Below are 17,297 nucleotides of genomic sequence, written 5' to 3'. Positions count from 1 at the left end.
TTATTTAGTTATGTAAACCGTTTTGATTAAACACTGTTTGTAAAGACGGTATACAAACACTTTTAAATAAATAAAATAAATAATTTTATCACAGATCTTCCCCTCTCCAACTGCTCTACAACAGTTTGGATAAACATGGACCACTCTCAAAGATGGCCTCCTTTGTGCCTCTCCCAGGGTTGCTGTCTGCTCCTGAGCTGGCTTACTCTTTCTTCCAACACATATTCTGTCTCCATGGAGACAGAATATGTGCTGTCAGATCAGGGGGGGAATTCTCCACTATGTTTTGGAGGAATCTCTGTTGGAAATGCATGATCTCATTAGATTTCTCTTCTGCCTACCACCCTCAGACCAATGGTCAGACAGAATGGACCAACCAGATTATCAGAGCCTTTCTAAGGGCATACATAAACGATTAGCAAGGCGACTAGGCTTCCCGCCTTCCATGGGCAGTATTCTGCCATAATAACCATGCTGGAGAATCTGCGGGCACTTCATCTTTTCACATAATCTACAGCAAGCATGAAGTCCCACTTTCAATTCCTTTGACGGTCCCATGTCCTGTGGCCAATACTCTAGCCTAGCATCTTGAAAAGCTTGGGCAGCAAACCTGACAACTTGTTGGCTGCAGGAAGGTACAAAAAATAGGCAGATAAGAAATGCCGTCCGGTGCCAAAAATTAATCAAGGAGACAAGGTGTGGCTGTGTACTCTATCTCTGCCTAAAGACTCGTTCTATGAAATTCTCCCCACGTTTCACTGGACTTTTTCAGTCGTTTGTTGAGTAGGAGCAGATAGCTACCAATTGCAGATACTCCCATGCTTAAAGTCCAAAATACCTTCCATGTCTCCTTGCTAAAACCCCTTCTATTGTCCTGGTCATCTCAGTCTGTCTCTAAGCCCACCGAGGCAGTCTCTGAAGTGGACATGGAATATGAAATGTAATCCATCTTTAATTCCAGACTTATCAAGGGAAAACTGTACACTCATATCCCTTGGAAGGGGTTTGGCCCTGAGGAAAACACATGGGAGCCTGCTTTAAATGTCCAAGTCCTTCATATCACTGCAGAATTCATCACCTTTTTCCCATAAGTCTAAACCTGGAGGCCTGGGGAAGGGATTTAGAAAGTGGAACTGTAACATTTGGCCAGTCACAGGTCAATCCTGTGACTGGCTTCACTCGCCTAAGGATGCCACAGACCACAGAATGCTGCCCATGCCGCAAGCCTCAGGCCAATGAACCCAGGGGACACCACCATGTTGCTCTTCCCTCAGATCCACCTAGGAGTATGCCTGGCATACCAATAATTAAAGGCCCTGCTGTGGGAACATGGTCCTGGTGCCTTCTGATGACATCACCGGCATCCCTCTATTTAAAGGCCAGCCTTGCGTTCCATCGCTGCCTCAGCACAGGTTCCCCTGCCTTGCCTGCAGTGCGTGTTACTATTTCTCAGCCTTGCCTTGCCTCCTGACCTGCTCTTTGTTCTTTCCTTGCTTTCAGTCCTATCTCTCGCAGGCCTCCAATCACACTCCTTGCCATGCCTTACTCCTGACCATGTCTTGCCTGTTCTTGCCTTTGTCTTTCCTGCCTATAGCTCTCTGACTGATTCTTTGTTCCTGACCCTGGCCTGTATTCTGATGCTGCCTGATCTCTGCCTGCCCTGACCCCAGCATGGATTCTGAAACTGCATGATTTTTATAGCAAAAAGACAATTATGTGCTGCAATAACACTTATAGTAGATTATTGGTGAGGACAATAAGTCTGACAAAGTAAAGAACAAAATTAATATAATACAACAAACAGTATCTAAATTTTAGAAAAGCTTTGAGAGGAGGTCTATAAGAATATAATTAGACATACAAAGCAGTCACCTATATAGATGTTGAAAATTTAGATGCTGTTTGTTGTATTATACTAATTTTGTTTATTATTTTGTCTGATTTATTGTCCTCACCAATAATCCACTATAAGTGTTATCGCAGCACACAATTGCCTTTTTGCTATTTTTACTGGTGTGTTTCCTGTGCTTTGGTTCACCTTTTCCTTTGTGGTGTTTACTGCATAATTTTCACCTGCCCTGACCTCTGTCTGGATTCTGCTGCTGCTTGATCTCTGCCTGTCCCAACCTTGGCTGCTTTCAGACTCTATGGGAGAATCACCTAATTCCTGCCGGTCCCAGAACCCAAGGGCTCAACCTGAGGGGGGAGGGTTGGTATAGATGAAACTCTGTCCAGCTTGACCGTGTCCATCTACTGTCAGTGTGGGCCTAGCTGGTTCACCTGTTAGGCTACATCAGTCACACCACAGCCAAAGGGATCACACTCCATGACACTTTTTGTTTTAGCCGAATATGACTAGTGGGTTGTAGCGATGCACACAATGCCAAGCCCCCCCTCCCCCCCCTAACCCTGTGCAAAAGGACTATATTTTTCATGGGCCTCATGATAGATGTATCCTGTGCCTTGGAGCAATACATAATGTTCACGGATGTTGCAAATGTGCATCCATGACCCCAAAAGGATGCTGGTTCCAACTGGAACTCATGGAAAAGCATTTTGGGCACCGGAAGACTTATTCAACAACATTGAAGGACCTCTGATCTGCATCAGTGGAAGGATCGTCATCTGCATTGAGAGGAACATCGGTTCTCTCCATGCCATCAGCTGATAGGGAACCTGTAGGCAGGCCTTCGTCTGACTCTTTCCCAATCTAAGAAGGCATTGTGTTCAGCCTCTTTGACACTGTCATTGAAGAGTTCCGATGCCAGGCATCAAGGGAAACCAAAGAAGCATTAGCATCTGTCTCCATCGATGCCGGGAGCAAGGATGATCCGGTGCATGCTGAGAACTCCCCTTTAAGCTGCCCTGTGACGAGGAGAGCTCATCTTCTATGCAGGACAGATTCAGAACAGCTTTCACTCTCCAGGTGTTTGTTTATTTGATTTACATTCTTTTTCAAGCACTTCAAAGCAGATTACATTCAGGTATTGTGTATATTTCTCACAATCTAAGTTTGTACCTGAGGCAATGGAGGGTGAAGTGACTTGTCCAAACCACCACCGATCAACCTCATTTTTCCAAGGAGGTGTGGTATCTGCAATCTGTGAGTAGGAGTTGGATAAAAAGATAAACAGGTCTTGGAGGAAACACTGTAGGACTTCTGTGCCAGGGCACTGAGGCAGGCACAGTCTATCCTCATATCTCTGTTCAGTTCCCTTTGGGTGCTAGGAGGCAAGGAAACTGTGCCAGATCTGATGAGGATGCCCAAAGGGAGATCAAGGTCGATTACTGTCACCCTGCTATTAATCTCCAGCTCCTCAGAGAAAGAAGCTTTTCCAGGCCGTTGCACTAGTCCTTGAGACTTTGCCTGAAGATCGAACACAGAGGGAGTCCTTACCACCGGCAGACCAGGGTGAGTCAGAATCCAAATATTCATAGGGGTATGTTATGACTCTATAGATGCCTGTGAAGAGGCAGTGTTGACAAGGCTCCTCTCCGACCCCATTTCTCTACCAGAGAGAAGGAAGTCCCCTGCTAAGGATCTCTCCTTCGCAGGAGTTGTTAGAAAAATAGCTGAGGCCATTTGATTTATATTATGGATAGAGGATGAGACCAGGAGTAATATGTTGGACATCCTCCAGTTTGTGGAACCCCCAAGGAAATCATGACAGTCCAGTCTATGAAGTCCTTCAGGAGGTACAAATGAGGATATGGGTCAACCCTCATCTCTGTGGCTCCTGACGATAAAAAGATGGACCTGGTCTATTTCATCCTAAAAGCTCACGGATTTGAGAAGAGACAGTTGCCACACCAGTCTGTGGTAGCCAAATCCACTCTCAAAGCAAGATGTCCAAAGCTCATTCCTCTTTGCCCCTGGGGAAAGAGTCTAGAAACATTGACATCTTTGGGAGGAAAGTTTATCAAGATGCTATACTCAATGCGCATATTGCTTCTTACTATCACTTTATAGGTCCTCATCTGTGGGAAATGCTGAAGCAAGTGCAGGGGGTGGCAGAACAGCTTCCTCAAAACAGCAGGATGCCCTCCAGTCACTGGTGGAGAAAGGTTTAGAGTGCAGAAAACACCATAGTCTGTTCAACCTTTGTTTTCGAGATGGCATCAAGAGTGTCTGTCATAGGGATTAGACCTTGCAGACTTGCCTGACTGTAGACCTCAGATCTTCATCCAGAGATGCAGAAAAGACTTTGTCATACTGTTTACAGGGGAGAATCTCTTCTGAGATAGTGAAGAATGCGGTAGCACAGATCAGAGATCATTGTGCAATGCTCCAGCAGCTCTTTTCTGGCACTCAAGTCCCAGCCTCCTCCTCCAGGAGGTATCTAAGGTCTGGGCAGAGGAGACACTTATTCCACCCGAGAAGGTGCTATCCTCCCTCCCCATTTTTCCCATTCATAATAGGCCCCTCATACCTGTCCAAGGTAGCAGAGAGTGTGTAAGCCCCCAGATGGCAACCCAGTCAATGTATAGGATGAGGTTGTGACTGGATCATAGACAACATAGTCAGTATACCAGTACTCATGCTGGAGGACCTTACAGTCTGAGGAAGGCTGTGGTTTTACGTAAACTGGCCCAGTTGTAACTTTGGGTGTTTGGGTCCTTAGGTTTAATCTGTACCTTTCTTCTGATTATTCTATTAGGCCTCCCACCAAATCGTACCCCCATTTGGGGTACCTTGCTGCATCAGAAATTTCACATGGAGCTTTCCTCCCTCTTGGTAACCAATGCAGTTGAGCCTGTTCCACAAAGGCAAAGAGGGAAGGAATTCTATTCCAACTATTTTCTGATTCCAGGGAAAACAGGGGGACTCCATCCCATTGTAGACCTTAGAGCCTTGAATAAATTAATTGAAAGAGAAAAGTTTATGATGGTTACCCTGGACACATTAATCCCCTTTCTTCAAAATGGGGACTGGCTATATTCTCTCAATCTAAAGGATGCTAACACTTGCATAGAGATTTTCCCCAGTCACAGGAAGTACCTCAGATTCAGAATGGGAGACTGACACCTCCAGTATGGTGTTCTGCTTTTGGGCTAATGTCTACCCCACATTTTAGTGAAATGCCTGGCTATGTTGGTGGAGCACTTACGCAAACTGTGGTGCACATGTATCCCTATCTAGACTATTGGCTGGTCAAGAGCACATCTTGCGTAAGAGCCAAGTAATCCATGCATTTGACCATCTAGGTGTTGGAGTTACTCAAATTCATTGTCAACTACCCCATATCTCATTTGAGCCTGTAATTTCAATTGGAGTTTATCAGGACACAACTCTGGCAAAAGCTTTCCTTCCATAACAAAGGGCTGTCAACTTGATGTCCACAATTGAAGAGATACAAAAGTTAACAGACATCAGCATGAGACTGTTGAGGTTGTTGTGCCTCATGGCATCAACTACACGTGTCACTCCCATGGCACATCTCCACATGACGAGCCCAATGAAACTTGGTCTCAATGGCTGCATACCATTCAAGTTCTCTGAGACAGCATCCAGATCATAGAACACTCAGGGACTTCCTGTTCTGGTGGCAGGACAATTCCAATATAGTCAGGGGAATCCCCATCCAAATGTCTGCATTACAAATTATTCTTATGACAGACGTCTAACCTGGGCTGGTAAGCTCATGTAGAGGGGATCTGCACCCAGGGGCTATGGTTAGCTCAGGAAAAATCTTATCAGATACATTTCCAAGAACCAGTATGCTCTAGAGGTTTTCAGAGTTCAGCTAGCCAATCAAGTTATCCTTTTTCAGGTGGACAAACTGTTTGTCATATTCTACATTAACAAGCAGGGAGGTACAGGGTCATATCTCCTGTGTCAAAAGGCCATCTAGCTATGGGGCTGAGCCTTCTTTCAGGGAATGGTACTCAGGGCGTGGAGAATGTCCTTGTGGACAGGCTAAGTTGGTCCTTGGAACCCCACGAGTATCTGTCTGGCCACGCATTTTAGATGTGCTATTATTACCCCTTATACTGTATGGGGTAATAGCATGTGGAAAACTGCTTTTCTGTACACCCGGAGTTTTCGCAGTTAAAGCCTGCCCTTGGGCAGGCGTTAATTTCTGAAAGTAAAATGTGCTGCTTGACCACACATTTTACTTTTCAGTATTCTGGGCGAATAACTAATAGGCTCATCAACATGCATTTGCATGTGATGAGCGCTATTAGTTTTGGGGGGGTTGGCTGCGCGTTTTCCACATGCTATTACCCCATACAGTATAAGGAGTAATAATAGCGCATCTAAAATGCGTGGCCAGAAAGATACTCGTGGGGTTCCAAGGACCAACTTAGCCTGTCCACAAGGACAATCTCCACGCCCTGAGTACCATTCCCTGAAAGATGGCTCAGCCTTAATATCATAGGGATATTAAGTCAGAGAAACAAAAAAAAAATCTGCCCGCCAGTCGGCGGGTTCGAAAATGGACACTCAATTATGTCAATGTCCGTTTTACAAAACCGTGACTGTCAGCGGGTTCGAAAACAGACGCCAGTAAAATTGAGCGTTGGTTTCAGACCCACTGACAGCATCTACTTCTGCTAATAAGGAGACACTAGGGATGTGCTAGTGTCCCTATCACCTCCTTATTAGCGCCTGGCCTCAGTTGAATTTTTTTTATTTTATTTAAAAAGTATTTATATACCGCTTTTCAAATAGAGTTTTGTCAAAACGATTTACAAATATAGATAAAAAACAATGAGAAATAAAATTAAGAATAAAATATACATAAAAATAATAGCTAGATAAATACTAGCGAAAACAAAATTGTTTTATAAAATGAAAGAAAAGGAAAAAGAGGTGGCTGTACCATGATGAGAATATAGACTGGGAATGGATGTCAGGTGGATGGGATTGTGATAGTGAGAGAGAGATTTTTGGTGGAAGAATGTTGTGGTGAAATATTAAATGCGAGTTGAAAAAGATATGTTTTTAAAGATTTTTTGAAGTGGTGAGGATTTGATATAAGGCGAAAGGGATTGGGTAAAGAGTTCCAAAGGGATGGTCCTGCTACGGAGAATGTCCTCTTTCTAGTGATGTCTAATCTGGCCTGTCGTGGTGATGGCGTATGAATACAAAATCGCGAGCCCAGGAGAGTTACCTGAGAGAGCAAGTTCTCAACTCGGAGCGTCGGCTTTCCTGCGTCTCTTATTGTATCGGCCTGTTATTGTGCCTGTTGGCACTTTTTAAATAAATAAAAATTAAATAAATAAGCATTTCTAAATCATTCTTCAAGATTAAAAAAAAATCAGAAGTGGGATCCCCCCTCCCTTTTTTTTTTAATTGGGGTAGTCTGTATTTAGGGATTTCCCATGTGTAAAGACTGCCATCCTGTTTGTCCTTGAAGACGGCAGAGTTGCTTACCTGTAACAAGTATTCTCTGGGAACAGCAAGATGTCAGTCCTCACGAAACCCGCTCACCACCCCATGGAGTGGATTTCACTGTTTTTTGTTTTAATTGCTAAATACAAGACTGAAAAGACTCTGTGTGGATGTGTAGTATAAATAGCATGCCCATAGAGGCATAGTCAAAAGTTTGATAAACTTTGACATAAGTTTTCTGTGCCGGGCTGCAATGGATGATGTCTCTCTATCCGTGAGGACAACCATTCTGCTGTCGTCAGTGAACACCTATTAAGGTATGCAACTTTTTCTTTCCTATACAGCTGAATTAGTATTTATTAGTCTCAAAGATTTCAGAGAGGGGAAAACAGCATTTTCTTTTTAACCCTCTTTAACTATCTCTTTATCTTACTAGGAAAGTTGACTAGAGTTAACGGATCTGATTAAAGTTTTCTCCCATTCTTTGTCTGTGAATATGCAGGATTTGGCATAACACTTGTGACTCGAGAGGAAAAGGAGGGAAAACCAGATGTAAAATCTTGTAGGAACTCATAATTTAAAAACTGAAGAATAGATGTAAAAATAGTTAAACAAGCTGCAGAAGAGGTTAGGCCCCTTAATTTCCCTTTTGAATGTCTAAATTTAAATTTCTAGTTTCACTAGGCTTGTAAATTTAGGCCCCTAAAACGTTGGTTGCTAAAGGTGCAGAGTTAGGATGGGGAAACAAAAGGCCTGATTTTCAAAGCATTTACATGCTTAAAACTTGGTTTTATCCGTGTAAATGGCTTTTGAAAATTGCTATAATAGTTACTTTACATGTGTAAATCCTTTTGAAAATTACCCCCAAAGTTAGGAGCATAGCACTGATTTTCAGCATTACACCCCTAACTTAGGAGTCTAAATCTACACAAATGAAAAGCATTCCTAAATTTAGGAGTTCTTATAAGATTGCTCTAATTACCTGGAGTGCAGTATATAAATGAACACACTTGTCAATTGTAGCAGCACTTTAGTGCAGCAGGAGGAGGTAAGACTTTCTTCTCCCCTCTGGGCTTCAGGGACACTTGTAGGGTTGGGGGTTTGGTGCCACACTTCATTTATCTATTTATTTTAAGGTAGATGATAGAGGGCATTGAGGCTTAACTGCTACTTTTTTTTTCTTTTGGTAGGTGGGAGATCCAGCGCTGCTTGCTGTCTACAATTTTATCTTGGGGGGCCAGTGGGGGTAACCGGCACAGTTAGCCCACTACATTTTTCTTATCTTGAGAGGGAGGGGGGAATTGGGCACAGCTTGCCCAGTAGAACTGTATCTTGAGGGAGTGGGAGGGGGGATCCAGTGTTGCTAACCCACTGTGTTCAGTTCTGGAGCCCATATCTCATAAAGGATAGAGACAGGATGGGGCCAGTCTAGAGAAGGGCGATCAAAATGGTGTGGGGTCAGTATTGGAAGACTTTATGAGGAGAGGCTGAAGGATCTGCTTATGTATATTCTGGAAGAGAGGAGCTGCAGGGGAGATATAATACAGACCTTCAAATACCCAAAAGGTTTTAATGATGCATGAAATTTGAACCAAATAGAACGTTAGGAATTATTAGGAAGGGAATGGTGAATAAAATGGAAAATGTCATAATGCCTCTGTATCGCTCCATGGTGAGACTGGACCTTGAATACTGTGTGCAATTCTGGTCACTGCATCTCAAAAAAAGATATAGTTGCACTGGATAAAGTACAGAGAAGTGACCCAAATGGTAAAGGGCATGGAATGGCTCCCTTATGAGGAAATGCTAAAGAGGTTAGGGCTGTTCAGCTTGGAGAAGAGATGGCTGAGGGATATGATAGAGGTGTATAAAATCATGAGAGGACTAGAATAGGTAAATATGAATCAGTTATTTACTCTGTCAGATAACAGAAGAACTAGGGGGCATTCCATGAAGTTAGCAAGTAGCACATTTAAAACAAATAGGAGAAAATGATTTTTCACTCAGTGCACAGTTAAGGTTTGGAATTCACTGCCAGAGGATGTGGTTAAGGCAGTTGTTGTGGCTGGGTTTGGATAAGTTCCCTGGAGGAGAAGTCTATAAACTGCTATTAATCAATAAGGAATAGCCACTGCTTGTTACCAGCATTAGTAACTTGGGACCTATTTAATGTTTGGGTACTTGCCAGGTACTTGTGCTTTGGATTGGCCACTATTGGAAACAGGATGCTGGGCTTGATGGACCCTTGGTCTGACCCAGTATGGCATTTCTTATGTTCTTACATTCTTTTCCGTTAGAAACAGTAGAACTAGAGGTCACGAAATGAAATTACGGGGTGGGGGTTCAGATCCAACATCAGGAAATATTTCTTCACAGAGAGGGTGGTAGATGCCGAAATGCCCTTCCAGAGGATGAAAACAGTAAAATAATTCAAGAGGACATGGGATAAACACTGTGGATCCCTAAAGGTTTAGACCCAGCATGGCAATCCCTAAAGGTCTGACCCAGCATGGCAATTTATGTTCTTATGTAAGAAAAAGGTGCATGGGGACAACTTACGTGGAGCGGGAAAGCATGAGGATTACTATCATTAACTGGTTAACCTTGATGCTTTTGGTGCAACTTCAACATCATTCTCTGTTTTGGCAGCAGGGAATTGGATTCAGAGATCAGCCAATGCTGGGTCCCGACTTCTATGGTCCAGAATACTGATACGTGGTAACTTTTCCCAGATATTTCGTGGCACTTGTCTGGATAAGTCTGTCACTGTATATATCTGGATAAAGTTATCTGGGTAACCTTCTGACAAGCTTAGCTGGGTACCACTAAATATCAGCACTCACTGGGTGGAATTTTACCCTGTTCTCATACTATCCCCATCACAGCCTCATTTTATCCAGCTGTATTTTGTACAGGTAATGACTTACCCAGATAAAATGTAGCTGGGGGGGTGGGGGAAGGGATATTTTTAATGTGTTTAGGTATCTCTAAAAGTTACTCAGTCTTTCAACATCACCCTCAATGTAGTTGGAACAAGCTTATACATCAAAGTGCAATATGAAGCTGAAAGGGAATGTTTTGTTTTATTTTTGTTGTTTATTTTAAGATTTTGGATGCCATGAACAAAGATTGTGGAATTCCACTGAGCCAGTTACAGGTAGATGGAGGGATGACCAACAACAAGATTCTCATGCAGTTGCAAGCTGATATCCTATGTATTCCAGTTGGTAAGGACACTGGCCCTTTGGCCCTCTACTGACCACACTTTGTTATAATTTTGATCTTTGAATTCCATATGTTTTTACTCTGACTTGCAAGTTATATTTTAACTAATCTTAACTAGTCTAGCAAGAGAGAAGCATAGAATTCACCAAATTGGAGAACAAATGCTAGAAACATTTTTTAGATCAAGTTCTGTCAGAAATAGCACAACAATCTAGAAAATAAAGTCTAGAAGTAAAAACGGATATTTATAAAATACACTATCCTGCCAAGTACCACTATGACCTGGAAATACTCTGTCAGACTGTTAAATGGATTAATAATGTATTTGTTCTTACTACATACCCATATATTGTATATCATTTTAAAGGTTTTGAGGTGTACATTCACACAAGTGTTCAGAACTGTATTGTTTGTGGTGTGGAATTTCTTAAACATAAAACATATTAGAATGTTCTTTCTCTTCGCCATTGAACTAATGGCAGTGAGCCTGGCAGTAGACATAATAACATATGCATGCACCCCACCCACCAACAAACTCCAGTAAGCTACTGGTAGGCTGCCCTATATTCCTATTCAGTACACTGTGATTTTGCTTGTAACTGTGCTCTTCATCTGTATATGCTTTTTGGTAAAGTTACAGAAATACTTACATGTGGAAAATAAACATTTTCTTGGCATCCAGTCAGAGGTATGCACCTCTACCAGCAGATGGAGATGGAGCAAACTGACATCACAGTATATATACCCATGCAGTGACATCAGCCTGCCAGAATTCTCTGTCTCCAGCAAATGGTGGACGTGCATCTCCCTACTGGGGATTGCTTCGATTTGAAAAAGGAGAAATAAGGAAAATAAATTTGCCCCACTCTCCTGTAGTGATACCAAAAGGTTCCTCCCCAGTTGAGAGTTCCTGAGATGACTTCTGTAGTCCCTCAGATGAGTGTTTTGGTCCAATAGCTGGTTTTTCAGCCAGCATGGACTTAGCTGCTAAGCAGCTGAATGGCAGCAGGTGCAGGAAGTCAAGTGCGGCAGTGATGGCATATGTCCTCACCCCTCGCAACAGGAGACTGTCTCTGTACTTAGCCTGGGAAGGCTGAGCTCAGGTAAGTTTTAATAAAAAAAAATAATAATAATAATAATAATTAAAAATACAGAGACAGCGAAGCAGGGTTTTTTGCTCTAGGGCCTCCTCCTTCCCCGGTCTCTGTGCTCGGTGCGCCATTCTGACATTCGTCCCGACGTTCATCCCGCTCCATGGGAGGTCGAGGGACGTGTGCAGCCTGGTGGGTCAAGCAGCCTCTGTAGGCTAGGCTCGCTCTGAGGCTTTTTTGCTGTGCGCTGCATGTTCCCTGTACGTACCCAGATCAGTCCAGACTCCTGGGGTTTTTCCCCCCCTCTAGTAGATGGAGACAGATCGCAAGGTGACTAGGGAATTGGATAGAGGAAGAGCACTCTATGTCATCTACTTGGATTTCAGCAAAGCTTTTGATACGGTCCCGCACATGAGGCTGGTGAGTAAAATGAGAAGCTTAGGAGTGAGTGCCGTGGTGGTGGCCTGGATTGCAAACTGGTTGACAGAGAGAAGACAATATGTGATGGTAAATGGAACTTACTCTGAAGAAAGAGCGGTGTTAAGCGGAGTGCCTCAAGGATCGGTGTTGGGACCGGTCCTGTTCAATATCTATGTGAGCGACATAGCGGACGAGATAGAAGGTAAGGTTTGTCATTTTGCAGATGACACTAAGATCTGCAAGGAGTGGAAGGGAAGGAGTTGAGAGAATGAGGCGGGATTTAAGGAAGCTGGAAGAGTGGTCAAATATATGGCAGCTGAGATTCAATGCCAAGAAGTGCAAAGTCATGCATAAAGGGTGCAGAAATCCAAAAGAACTGTATTCGATGGGGGGTGAAGGGCTGATGTGCACGGAGCAGGAGAGAGCCCTTGGGGTGATAGTGTCAAACGATCTGAAGTCGGGGAAACAATGTGACAAGGCGATAGCTAAAGCCAGAAGACTGCTGGGCTGCATAGAGAGAAGAATATCGAGTAAGAAAAGGGAAGTGATTATCCCCTTGTTACAGGGCCTTGGTGAGGCCTCACCTGGAGTACTGTGCTCAGTTCTGGAGACCGTATCTCTGAAGGGACAGAGACAGGATGGAGGTGGTCCAGAGAAGGGCGACCAAAAAGGTGAAGGGTCTTCATCAAATAACTTATGAGGAGAGATTGAAGAATCTTAATTATGTACACCCTGGAGGAAAGAAGGAACAGAGGTGATATGAAACAGATGTTCAGATACTTGAAAGGTTTTAATGATCCAAAGACAATGACAAACCTCTTCCGTTGGAAAAAAATCAGCAGAACCAGGGGTCACGATTTGAAGCTCCAAGGAGGAAGACTCAGAACCAATGTCAGGAAGTATTCCTTCACGGAGAGGGTGGTGGATGCTTGGAACGCCCTTCGGGAGGAAGTGGTGAAGGTCAAAACTATGAAGGACTTCAAAGGGGCGTGGGATAAACACTGTGGATCCATAAAGTCTAGAGGATGTGAATGAAGAAAGGGTGGCTTGCGGGAAAGACAGCTACTACCTGGAGATATTACCCTTATTCAATAAATATACACACGGTTAATGCGACTCCAACATTGCTCTATGCTTCAACGGCAAGAGGAAATGTGGAAAAAAGGATTTGCATTCTTAAAAAAAGCGGGGAGTAGTTTGTTTGTTACAGTTACTACCCCAAACCAAGCAAGCCTGATACTTCACTTTCAATGCATATCCATATCCAGTGTAGCTCTCTGCTTCAACGGCAGAGGGGAATGAAGAAAAGTGGATTTATATTCAGACAACAACCAACAAGGACTGAATTGCACAGGCTGGGTAAACAAATATGCGCGGGAGTAACTTGCTTAAGGTGGCGGTTACTACCCCTAACCAATTAAGCTAGATACTTCACTTACAAGCAGTTCCAGCACTGCTCTCTACATTTATGGCGGGGGTGGAAGGGAAATAGATCCAAAAGGTTACTAAAGGCCAAGAGTAACAGATAAGTATGAGAGAAAAAAAAAGTGTGAAAGCTTGCTGGTGAGACTGGATGGGTCATTTGGTCTTCTTCTGCCGTCATTTCTATGTTTCTATAAGAACATAAGAAATTGCCATACTGGGTCAGACCAAGGGTCCATCAAGCCCAGCATCCTGTTTCCAATAGTGGCCAATCCAGGCCTCAAGTACCTGGCAAGTACCCAAACACTAAGTACACCCCATGCTACTGATGCCAGTAATAGCTGTTCCCTAAGTAAACTTGATTAATGGACTTCTCCTCCAAGAACTTATCCAAACCTTTTTTTAAACACAGCTACACTAACTGCACCAACCACATTCTCTGGCAATAAATTCCAGAGCTACAGGAGAGGTAGGAGAATTGGGACTTTTCCATGGAACACAACTAAATTGACCAGAGAAACATCCCTTATCAATTGTGAGGGTGTTCAGCCTACCACATAACTGGGCAGGAGAAAGATTAAATTTGATAATTGGCCTTTGGATAACATCTAGAATAATGGAAAGGAAGAAAAGGGTCACAAATTTATTAAACATTAAAGCAGTATATCTTGGATGCCTCTACTTAGGTTAGATAAGATAACAAAAAAGGCTTCTTGCCAACAAACATTGCTATTGTGCTAGTTGACTTGGGTCTTGTTTCCCCCTTTTTTCATTTGAGATTGGCCTGTAGTTAGAAATTACCCATGTGTGAGATCTGCCATTCTGCTTGTCCACTGAGAAATCAGAGTTGCTTATGTGTTCTCCAAGAACAGCAGGAAACCCGCCCACCTCCCTATGTAGTTAGGTTCTCCTTCTTATAATATTTTCTCCCTATAGAGAAACTGATGGGATCCAGCATGGCATAGTAGCATGCCCAGTTAGTCAGTCAGAGTTCTAGAAGTTGTGACATAGTTTTTCATGCCAGGCTCCATTGGATGATGTCGCCCATTTAATTTATTTATCTATTTAGACATTTAAAATACCGTCATTCCATATCAAGGCCACATCGATTTACAAAATTAACATTCATAATTATAAATCAACAAATATTGACTGTTTACAGAGGTATTATTCATAAGCAATTGAAATATTCCAATACATATTAAACCACAGATTGTATTTTCAAATCTTTGCACATACTTTTCAGCAAAGTTCTACCCACAGGAGAAGCAAGTGAATGTTACTGTGCATAAGTTGTACCTGTGATACATTTCAAAGCAAAAGTCCTTCAGCCCGATCCAACAAATCTATGCGGAAAATGGATGCTCAGTATTGAGCGCCCACTTTCCTAACATGCGCCCAGCTACCTCTCCTGGGCACACGATCGAATATGTAAGTGAGGGGTCGCACTAAAATGGAGATGCTAGGATCAAATGTGTGCCCCTAGCGCCTCCATGGCAACAGGCACCCAGGAGAGGTGGCTGTCAGCGGGTTAGGAAAACGGATGCTCAGTTTTACAAGCCGCCGTTTTCCTAACCTGTGCAGCGCCAAGGGTTAGGAAAATGGATGCTCGTTAACTGAGCGATCCTTTTCCTAACCTGACCATCCTTTTTGTTCCTCCGACTTAATATTGCTATGATATTAAATCAGAGGATGTACAGAAAAAGCAGTGTATTCTGCTTTTCTGTACACTTTTGGGCTGCTTAGAAATTAATGCCTGTTCTGGGCAGGCATTAATTTCTGTGGGTAAAAATGTGTGTGTTTTGCGTACTTTTTTTTTTTTTTTTAATCAGGGGCGAATAGCTAATAGCCTCATAAATATGCATTTGTATGTGATGAGTGCTATTAGCTTCCCGGGGGGGGGGGGGTTGGACGCGCATTTTCGATGCGCTAATCCCCTTATAGCATTATGGGTTGTGGACATGTGTCCAAAACGCACATCCAACCATGAGTTAAACAGAGCGCTGTATCGCTTCAGTCTGCTTGTGTATTTGAGAATTGATTCAAAACTCTCAGGTAAAATGTGCACATGGCCTTTGTGAACAGTTTGAAAATTGTTCTCTAAAGAATATGGAGAACATAATACTGTATTCTCTTTACCTCTCTCCTCTTTCTGTGTAATCTTTTCACTTTTGAAATCTATATTTCTGTTCTAGTGAAGCCATCGATGCCTGAAACAACGGCATTAGGAGCTGCTATGGCAGCAGGAGCTGCAGAAGGAGTGGGAGTTTGGAGCCTAAATCCTGATAAGTTAACTGCAGTGACAAGTGAAAGATTTGAACCACAGATTAATCCTGAAGGTAAAGAGAAAAAATATCAAATTGATTAAAAAAAAATGGTAAAAATAAGCAAGTATTTTGCAAGAATAATGTAATATAAAACTTCATACAAAACTTGTACTTGAAGAAAATGCATTTATGTTGTAAGTGATGCAGTTGGACAGGAAAAGTAAATCGAGTGCAAACCTAAAAATGTTTTTTTCTTTTTTCATTTTTCACTTTCATGGTGTTGAAACAGCAAGCAGCATTTAGTTTAATATCTTTGTCTTTAAAGAGGAGCAATAACCAACTAGGAGAAAGTATGTTAAAATTGAAACTAGAAAAAATCATGTTTGTAGCATTCTTAGAAGAAATGCTCCTAGCTTCTCCCCAGTGTTCAAATCCAGTTGAGGGTGTGTGTATATGACCTCTCTTGACAAGAAAAAGAAGAAATGGTTGTCAATTTTGATAGCAAAAACCGTTTTGTTTATCATAAGAAAATTATCAACCCTTCTAGGTGATCTATTCTCTTAAAGTAAAATAAGCAAGCTATGGCCCATGGGCCACATCCAGAAATGATGTTGCTGACCCGTCAGATGTCCAGTCCTATTCTTCCTCCCTCCACTCCTCTGGCTTCTGGTGTCTGCCCCCGCCCCCCCAAAACACTCAATAACCCCTGCGCTGCGAGCAGCCAGGCCCCCAATATGGCTGATGGGCCCAAAGGTTTGCACACTCCTGTCATACATAGTCCAAATGAGTCAATTATATGATCTTTGACATTCTGCAGAAAATGAGTAATACTAATGGGTGTGATTTTAATGTTCTATTTCATTATTCCGTTGTTAGACTGAGACCATCCCCACATCATTTGTGTGAAAGGGAGTTAGCTACGTTTTTTAATAAAAAAAATATTAAAGGTTGTATGCAGTTCTGGTTGCCTCACAAAAGGGTATAATACAAATCCTTGATTACAAATGACTAAACGATTGTATATAAAGATTATTCTAACCTTTGGATTTATTTAACCCTTGTTCCCTGTACGTACCCAGATCAGTCCAGATCGTGGGTTGAGCCTCCTGTCCAGCAGATGGAGACAGACCAAAACTGAAAGGGTATCCTGTATCAGGACAGAGCCTACCCTGCAGCCCTTCAGTATTTGTCTGTCTCCAGCAGATGTGACAGCTCACCCTGCGGGGTAACTTTCTACTCTCTTTCTCAGGATCAAGCAAGTACCCATGCTTACTTTTAGTTTAAAAAAAAAAAAAAGTGGAAATTTATTCCTCTTTGAATTGGCTCTGATTTTTCTTGTCAGGAGACAGTGCTGTTTCCTCACTCTTGCGGGGCCTAGGGGGGCTTGTCCCTTGTGATTCATAGCCTAGGCCCCTTTCCCGGTGATCCTAGTGTGGGGTGAAACTGGTGGTCCAGTCACCCCCCCCCTCCCCCACCTGGCTGCCTTTACTCCGGGACGCTTCATTCCACAGCAGTGCCTTCAGGGATGTGCCATTC

General features: G+C 42.9%; 1 protein-coding gene across 5 annotated transcripts in view; it reads left to right on the top strand.

Moving 5' to 3' along the window:
- The window catches only part of GK (glycerol kinase), a 381,644-nt gene that overhangs the window by 203,794 nt on the left and 160,553 nt on the right, over positions 1 to 17,297 (top strand). For all 5 annotated transcript variants that reach the window (XR_003856985.1, XR_003856986.1, XM_029603081.1 and 2 more), the window contains exons 16-17: positions 10,443 to 10,563; positions 15,690 to 15,833. Coding sequence is in view for 3 of the 5 variants with exons in the window: in XM_029603081.1 (XP_029458941.1) it covers positions 10,443 to 10,563; positions 15,690 to 15,833 (265 nt within the window). In the remaining 2 variants the exon portion in view is untranslated. The remainder of the gene's footprint in view (positions 1 to 10,442; positions 10,564 to 15,689; positions 15,834 to 17,297) is intronic.

The sequence above is a fragment of the Rhinatrema bivittatum genome, chromosome 5 (assembly GCF_901001135.1).
Source record: "Rhinatrema bivittatum chromosome 5, aRhiBiv1.1, whole genome shotgun sequence".
NCBI lineage: Eukaryota > Metazoa > Chordata > Amphibia > Gymnophiona > Rhinatrematidae > Rhinatrema > Rhinatrema bivittatum.
This window is presented reverse-complemented; position numbering and strand designations above follow the sequence as displayed.